We start from the raw sequence: 8,802 nt of genomic DNA on the forward strand, positions 1-8,802 counted from the left end.
TGGACGTGTCAAGGTTCAGCCCAGATGGGGGCTGTTTTTAAGTCTGTCAGTCTCGCCAGGGTGCTGAAGTCTCACCCGTGGCCCCAGATCCTCCAGAGAATGACACTGGTGGCTTGGGAGGCAGACGGGGTCCACCTAGCTAAGTTCCTACATGCCCAGAGTGGAAGCATTGAATGTGTCTGGCTCCTTCCTAGCAAGTGTGTGTGGGCGCTGAGGGAGTCATGGGGTCAGGAGTGTTTTCTCAACCCGCCAGGCGATGCAAAGCCACAGGGCCACTGTCTCCATGGGCCGAACGGTGTGCCCGCCGGCCACCCAGGAAACAGGGCTGGAGGCCCCTCTCCTTCTCTTTGTCCACCAATCACTCTGCAGGGTTGAGCACTTTTGGAACTTCAGACCCCACAAAGAGACATTCGAGGGAGCCCCTGGGAGAATGCCACCTCCTTCGAGATGACGGGAGGCCCAGGGGCTCTCGGGAGAGTCTGCTACCTGGTCAGGGCCTCAGGCGAGCGTCAGGGAGGCGGGTTTGGCATGAGTTGTGGCCTCTGCTGGACGAAGGCAGGGCCTGGCTCACACGAATCCATCAGCTCCGAAGGGTCAGGTAGAGGAATAGTCTGAGAGCAAATGTAGTGACCTTGTCCTGCCTGGGCCCTTGGCTTAGGGTTCAGTGAGTCATTCTACCCCTGCAAGGCCAGACGCGCCCCCCCCGAATGTAAACGAGCCCCTTTGTCTGTCCGGTCAGGAGGGGACTTTGCCGGCCAGGCTCACAGCCCTCTGTGACAGGGAGTCAGGAGTCAGGCCCCAGGGGCCTGGGGTGTCACTGGGGACAGGAGGGAGGAGGCAGGCCCTGCAGACTGAAGACGATCACAGATGGGGTGACAGACAGATGTGTGGGAAGCACCGTAGAAGGGGGACGTCTCATGGCTGCGCTGATGGCTCCTGTCGGGAGGGCGTGGTCAACGAAGCGGCAGGGCCTCCTGCCAGGAGGAGGGTTTTTCTGACCAGGGATGGCCCTCAGATCACCTTTCTTTTGGCTACAGGGGGATGCCTCCTCCCCAGCAGACAGACAGACAGACCTTCTGCGTTTGACAGAGTGCATGCTTTAGGCAGTAGCTGGGAGGCAGCAGACCAAACGCAAGACGAGGAAGAGATGTGGGAGCCGCGGACGACGGTGGCACTGTCCTGGGCGGCATGCAGTGAGCCTCGCTCGGCCCGGCGTCGGCGCTGCCCCTGCCCGCGGGCTGACCAAGGCCAAGGCTGGGAAGAGGATGGTTTCTCCTTCGGGAGGCTCGAGGCCAGCAAGGCGATGAAGTCCGGACAAGCTCAGTATCAGCTCGTGACCACTAGTGCCACCGAGGTGCCCCTCCGGCCAGCAGGCTCACACCACGGCGCTGTTCACGTCCACGCCTTTGCTGCTGTCCGAGGACGTCATGGGATACTCAGCAACACTGGTGCCATTCTCCTCCTTTCTCAGGGGTTTCCTGGGTGGGAGTGGAGGGGCAGGGGGGGCAGGAGAGGGAGGGACATCGTTAGTTATCCATGCCTGGCGGGGGGAGGGGGCCGTGCCGTCCAGTTAGCTCACCAGGCGCGGTTCCAGGTTAGCATCCTTGGACTGCTAGCTTTGTGGGGGTCAGTCAGAAGCTGGATGTGGTCTTAACGTGGGTGACAGAGAATGTGTCACTGAAACCAAGGCATAGTTGAGAGGAAAGAGGGGAGCTACTAACGATGAAACAGGGACCACAGGTTTGAATTGCTCACGACAGGTATGATCAGCCTAGTGTGATGTACGGTCAGGCTTCGATTGAAATCTCTGATTATGAGCAAACAGTCGTGAAGAGGAAAATGTGGGGGTGCAGATGGTTAAAAGAGGAGAGATCCGCAGCCTCGCCTCTGTGTCACCGTGGGAAAGTGGAAAATGTGGTGAAGTGGATGGCGGTGATGGCGAGGACGGGCTGAAGTGGTGGAAATCGGGATGCGGGTGAAGGTGGTGGCAGAGACGGTGACGACAGTGACGGTCCTGGCGGTGGTGACAGTGGATTAGCAGGTGGTGGTGATGATGGTTGCAGTGTAGCTGACGGTGGTGATGGTGGTGATGGTGATGGTGATGATGGTGGTAAATGTCCAAACTAAATGCGTGCGCACTAGTGGCTCCCAAACACGTCATGTTGAGCCATTCGAAGCTCATTCCAGAGGCCATCTGCCCCGAGAGTCACTCCTCCGTGCACACGGGGGATCTGGAAGGCTGGGAGGGGAGCTGTGAGAGGGCTCTTGCTCACTTGCTGAGGAAGTGAATTTGTACTAGTACCTTCTGGCCTGGCCCAACTCCCACCTCCTCTCTTGAGTGGCTCAGAAGGGCTCCAGCTCCCAGCCCTGGGCCTCAGCGGCTACAGCCTCCTGATCCAGGCTGTAAGTGCTGTGTCGCGCAATTCCATGACACAGTCCTGCTGTCTCCTGGGTGGATCTGAGGCCCATGGGGCTGTAGCTCAGATACCTCCTGTGTCCCTCGTAATGCTGGGGCTGAGCCTGAACTGGCCTTTGTTGTGCCTTATTTAAATTGAATATTTATAGTCATCATTGAAAGCCCGAGGACTGATCACTTCTGCCTTCTCAAATGTCCCCAGAGCCTCCCCAAACTCAGTGTCAGAAAGACTAGTACTTGGTGACTAGTTTGATGCCCATGGGATAAAGCCTATGTGCGTTAGTTTAGGGAGGGAGGCTCTGAGAGGTGGTTATCAGTAGTTTCATAGGATGGGATTATCAGGCCGGCTCAGACAGCACCCCGAGATCAAATCTGTTAACCCTTCCGTTTTCCCTTGAAGCAGAAGCAGCTCACAGAACTCACAAAGAAACCCAGGTGCGCTCAGTCTGGGCGTCAGGCCCAGCCACTGTGGCTTCTTCTAGAAATGCGAGACGTGAACCAGCACTTCCCCCCACGGTGTGTCATGCTTTGTGCAAAGCACTCTCAGCCGCAGATTTTCTGGTCCCCTGAAGAAGCTAGGCCTGGAGTTAAGAGTTTCATTTCATTGGGGAACTGAGGCTGAGGGAGAGCGGTGACTTGCCCAAGGAGCCACAGCTGGTTTATGGCGGGGCCTGGACCACCACCCACTGCTACCAAGTTCCGGTCCAGACGTTTCTCTGTTAAGTCAGCATTGCCCCGGAACGAGCCTGTGGTCCAGTTAGCTTGGGAAGCCTTCCTCTCCCCAGTGCCTGGGGGTTCTCAGGCCTCCAAGGAGCCAGTCTCCCTTTGCTTTCACCCAGCACATCCCGTGCTCTGGGATCCGAGACCCCCAGCTTTGCAGGGCTCAGAGTTGCCTTGTTTGTGATGGTTCATGGGAATGACCGACTCTGAGCCCACCTCTGCCCCGGGCCTTTCTCCTTCCGGCCCCTTCATCCCTCCTCCCATCCCACCCACCCCTTTCCAGGGGCCTCGAGCAGCTCTGACTTGGCTGGGTGGGCTTGATTTCAGACTCAGGTGAGTTCGCATGGCCTGGGAAACTGGGGAGCGTGTGTGTATGCATTTTCTTACAGTGAGATCCATGTTCCCCAACATGAGGCCCCCGATGGACTTCAAGGAGACTCGTAAATTTATCATCAATATACGAGGGGGGAAAGGGCATCAGAATCAGGACTCCAGAAAATATTAACAGGTAAACATTTCTGGGCCCAAACCCACACTGCCTTCCTCCCTAATCAATATTCGGTGTTAGGCTGGGTCTGAAGAATCTACTCTAACAGGTTCCGGGCGGGGGAGATAAGGCTTAAGAGCCTGGCAGGCCAGAAAAGGAAGAGGTGAGGGGTCTGGCGAAGCCTGCGGGGCACAGAGTTTCCGCCCTCTTCAGATGAAGGCAGGAAATCAGCAGGGTTCCTTCTGCCAGGAGAAGATGGGAGACAGGCTTCCAAAGCCAGGCTGCTGGCCAGGGCACCCCTTTCTATGCCCTGGGGGAATAGAGTGGCTCAGACGGCCTCGTGGGAAGCAAGCCTGGCTGGAGGGACACTAGGGACCTGACAGGAAGCAGTCCTGGGCCTTCTTAGTGTCTCAGCCAGCTTCTCGGGCTGGAAGGGACGGGCGGCCCAGGCAGAGGCTCCGCCCAGCGGAGAAGGCATCTCTGGCTGGTCCAGCTCCCCAGCAGCGGCATTGCAGAGCCTGGGCACGGCAAGGGGAGAGGGCGGCTGCCCAGGGCTCCCGGCTAAGTAGACTCAGTTTGCTCCCCTCCTTCGTGGGAGCTCAGCCCCAGCCACTCTGCTACCCGGGCTGCGGCCCAGCCCACTCCTGAAGTCCCCGGGACTCGCTGGAGCCCAGGACTCCTGGAGTTGTCTACACAGCAGGAGATGGCTCCACCTTGCACCCCTGCCCCACACGGTCCCTTCACTAAGCACAGCACTTCAGGGTGACACCGAAGTACTGACAGGCAGAGGTCACGGCCCAGTAAACCCTGGCTCCACCACTTCCTAGCCGTGTGACCTCGGGCAAGCCACTTAACTTCTCCATGCCTCAGTTTCCTGGTCTTTAAAACGGGCACAATAATGGTGTCCGTTTCATAGGCTTGTTGGGATAATTAAATACGTTAACGCATGTCGAGCACTTAGAGGAGCCTCGGGCATGCAGTAAGTGTTCCGTAAGTGTTTGTTAGCTCTCTGTTAGCTCTCGGGACTGCTGCTGGGACGAAGTCAGTGGGAAGCGGCTCCTGCTGGCCAGCAGCAGCCATCGCCCCTCAGTGTACAGACTTCCTACCTAATGTGCAACCCTAGGGCTCCGCGGCGCTGGGAGCCAGCCAGGACCAGTCCCAATAAACCAAAGAAAGGCATTTCCACCTTGGTGCCGGCAGAGATGGCTACGAACAGCGCCCTACACGGCATGGCTCCTAAAACCAAGAGAAAAAGCAGTGAACTTTCTTTTGGCTGTGTCCAGGATTCCCGCCTGTCTGAGGGCGGGTCCTCCCACCTGCCCTCCTCCCCGGGCCTGGCAAGCAGCAGGCACTCCGCGTTGTCTGCCGACAGCTCCAGCCTCTGCAGAAGCTGCCTCTGCCAGCACGCCTGGCCTGGGCAGGGAGGGCCAGGACCCAGGCGCCCCTCCTCGGTCCTGCTGACAATGATGTGATAGGTCCCACCCTCAGCCTAATGCTCTGCTGGGGAAGCTGGAGGCAAAGACTAGCTCTAAGGAGCCTGAAAAGAGAGGCTGCATGCACCCTTGTCTCCTGCTCCCCATAGAAGTCTGTTAAATTAAAAGGTGGTCATGGATTAGAAGGTGATAAAGACGTAACCATACTTTCTAACCATAAAGCCCCCCACTCCCGCCCCAGGCACGCACAGCCCTCTACTCCCCTTTGGGTAGGTGAAGCAAGCCCTCTGCCACCCTCCGCTTTCTCTCTCCCTCGTTACTCTGAGTTTCCCCCCACCTTCACAGCCCTCATAGTTTTTAAAAACACCTCAATTATTAATTTGCTGGTGGTCTGTGCACTTAATCTGCTTCCTCTATTGCTGGGGGTGGGGAGTGGGGTTGGGAGTGGGGAAGGGGCTCAGTATTGTTTATCTCTACATCCCGCCACCTAGTCTAGTCCCCAGCACACAGTAGGTGCTCAATAAATATCATGAACCAGCAGTGACTCGCCGCACAGCCCTGGGCCAGTCAGTGGGTTCCAAGGCACCCCTGAAGAGACTTGGGGGTTCAGAAGTGCCCGCTCTATTGCAAGCAGCTCAACCTCGGAAAGCTGCTGACACCAGAGCCCCATCACGCGCGCGGCCTGAGCTCGCTCCCTGGGAGCTGCACACCTGCTTAGTGTCTGCAATTAGCGGCCCGAAGGATCGGCCAAACTGTTCTTGTGCCTTTTATTGGTCTTTCAGCCAATACCTTGTAAATTAGAAGGAAATGGCTGTCAAGTGGCTTAATGGCAAATCGATGGCAGTAGGTGAAGGACCTGAGCCACGGACGGCCAGAGGAGGCAAGGGGCTCTTCCTGTGCTTGTACTGTGGGGGTGGCTCCAGGGAGGGCACAGGGAGGGGGTGGGCATCATCTCTCCACATCCAGGGCTCTTCTCTGCATGAAGGGCGTGGCTGGTGGCTGGCTTCACCCTTTAGTGTCCACAAGCCTGTGGGGCTCCCTCCCGTCCCCGCCGGGCTCTGAGGCCTGGCCTCCTCCCCAGGCAGTGGGCATCTTGGACCCTTATCTCAACGGCTCGCACTGGTCATTGCTTGTTTGAGGGGCACATTAGCCCTGGACAGAAGTTGTCTTTGCTCACAGAGCTTTGGTCATTCCTTCAGCTACTCCCCTCCCATTGTAATGCGGGGTCCCTAGGGAGGGAGGGGTGCTGTTTGATTAACACCCACGTCTCCCCCAGGGGGTGTGTGCCTCGAGGGCAGGGACTGTGCCCAAAGCTCCCCCAGTGAAGGCCCTGCACCAAGCAAGCATGGCTCGGGCTCCGGGCCCAGCCGAGCGCTCTGCTCAGTAGTGGACTGACCTAGTGGCCGTGGCCCTCCTGCCATCTCAGGACGGGGGGACAGAGTCAGGGGGCTGCACCAAGACCGGGAGGGCCCTCGTTTTACGGGTAAGGAGAGCAGGAACAGGGCGGGCAGCCATTCCCCCTGAGCTGGGCAGGGAATGGAACGGGGCATCTTGAGTCCCAGCCCTGGGATCTTCAAATACCTCCAGGCTTCTGGTGACCTGTGCATACCAGCCTAGGGGTGGGAGGAGGCCTGGGTGGGGGCTCTGGGGCCTGAGCATCCTGTGCCTGTGGATAAAGAAGCCGTTTACAGCAAGCTCCTGGCAACGAGGCCACCGAAATGGTAACTTCATGGGGTCCCATGGCTGGGACCCTCTGCAGCTTGGAGCAGTTGACAGGGGGTTTGGGGGCCAAGCACAGGCTAGTCCCGCTGTGAGCCATGCCCCTCTCAGCCCCTGGCCTGGTTAACATGCACCCCCTTCCAAGAGACCTCTCGGGCCCCAGGTCCAGGCGGGGCGCCCCTCCTCTGGGCTCCTTCAGCCTGGAGGCCCCTGAGCACCCCACCGCCCAGCACAGAATTGGGACTTTGAGTGGCGGGGATGAAGTTCGGGTCACAGAGAGTGATTAGGAAGTGCTGATTGGAGCTCCCTCCTGCCAAGGTCGCCACCCAGGGAGGGCCGAGGGGTGCTAGTCTCCTCCCAGCCCTGCGGCGGCCCACATAACCCCTGCCACACCAAGGCAGCATCCCCAGAATCATCACCTCCTTCCTACCCCAGCTGATTCTGGCGCCATCCTCCCAGCGGGCCGCCCCGCAAGGCTGTGCTGCGCTGTTCGCCAAGATCACTAAGCCAAGTTCACTAGGTCCGTCCCCTGGGACTCCGGGCAGTGGGGTTTTGTTTTTCTTTTAAGAGTAGGGTTTATCACTGATTTTTCCTTTGAATGGTTTCACAGTGACATGAAATGCCGTTGTTTCCCGAGAGAAAGGCATGTTTCAGATAAATTATTAACCATAAAGAATTGGCCTGGAGCAAGAAATCGCACATTCACCCTGGAGAGAAATGCAGACAGACAGCGGCTTGCACGTGCGCGTGAGCTCTCTCACACGCCCAGCAGAGGTCGGCCCGGGGTGGCGGGCTTGCTCTCCTACCTCAGAGTAACTTCTGCCACCTCCTTCCCCCTCCCTCGCCGCTCAAGCCTCCCTCCCAGTTGGGTTCGGGGGTGCTCGCCCTGAGCAGAGCCCCCTGTCATTGAATGTCTGTCCGCCAGTGCTGGGACGACCCTTTCGGGATTATGAGGACCTCGGGCAGAGGCCCAGAGCAGGAGGCAGATCACGGTTCGAGGGCAGAAAAGGGGTTGTGATGCAGTCCCCATCCTCCGCCCCCAAACACTCCGGGGCCCCAGACGCTGACGCCTACCACCGCGCCTCCTGGGCGCCCATGTTTCCTGATTTGCCAGTGGCGTCGGCCTCAGGAGGACCTGGGGGGAGGCTGGGGCCTCTCCTCCCCCTCCCTTCCCGCTTGGGGGCTGCACCTCTGGCCAGCGAACCGCACCTCCCGCTGAATGGCCTCTCGCGAGTCCCTCAGTTCTCCAGGTTCCTGCGGCACCTCCCCTCACCCTTGTTTGAGGGGGTCCAATCGCCCCCCTGCTGCAATCTTGGAGTGCTTCACCAGCTCCATTTGCTCCCGGGACCCGCCCCAACCCTTAGAGGGAGCTCCGCCCACACCCCTGGCGGGAGCCCCGCCCACATCTTTGGAAGGTGTCACCTGAGGCCTCTAAGGTGAGTTCTGTGCCTTTCCAGGCCGCTAACAAACCCTGGAACCAGGAGCTCAGAGCATGTGGATGGGGGTGGAGGGCGGACAGGAGGCCCCTCTGGCTGTTCTGAGGGGAGGTGACGGTGGCGCACCCACATTCCTTCCCCAGCAACCCCCACCCCCGCTGAAGCAAAGCTCAGCAGGCCACCGGCAACACTTCCAGTCAGGTATGTTAATGTGAGTTTGTCCCCCCCCATTCGTTCCCCTTGCCCTCCTCCGGCTGAAGCAGGCAGCACGTTTCTGCAGGACGAGTGTGGGGCAGAGGCAGAAGTGACTGTGTTTTTTTGGAAGAGCCTGAGCTTATTAAAAAGATGCTTTGCCTGTCTCTGAGGGGAGAGGAAAGGGGGTGGGGTCCTCGAGGGGACTAGTGCCCCACCATCTGGCAGTGCCCCAGGGGGAACGTGCACACTCCTCAAACCCTTCCATACCTCCCAGTGACTGCTGAGCCACAGTAAGCTGCTCAGCGCAGTGGGACAAATGCCTCCCCTGTCCAGGCCATGTTTCCCTCCAGCCTCATATCCCATGTCACCAGGGTTACCTGGTGCCTCTCCTGCTCT

The 8,802-nt window shown here is 58.8% G+C and overlaps 1 protein-coding gene across 1 annotated transcript in view; it reads right to left on the bottom strand.

The window, feature by feature from the left end:
• Nucleotides 1–1,375: 1,375 nt before the first annotated feature.
• The window catches only part of PRIMA1 (proline rich membrane anchor 1), a 45,573-nt gene continuing 38,146 nt past the window's right edge, over nt 1,376–8,802 (bottom strand). Inside the window, exon 4 of the mRNA XM_011373176.1 lies at nt 1,376–1,478. Within this exon, the coding sequence (XP_011371478.1) occupies nt 1,376–1,478 (103 nt within the window). The remainder of the gene's footprint in view (nt 1,479–8,802) is intronic.

The sequence above is a fragment of the Pteropus vampyrus genome, unplaced genomic scaffold, assembly GCF_000151845.1.
Source record: "Pteropus vampyrus isolate Shadow unplaced genomic scaffold, Pvam_2.0 Scaffold219, whole genome shotgun sequence".
In the NCBI taxonomy this organism is placed as follows: Eukaryota; Metazoa; Chordata; class Mammalia; order Chiroptera; family Pteropodidae; genus Pteropus; species Pteropus vampyrus.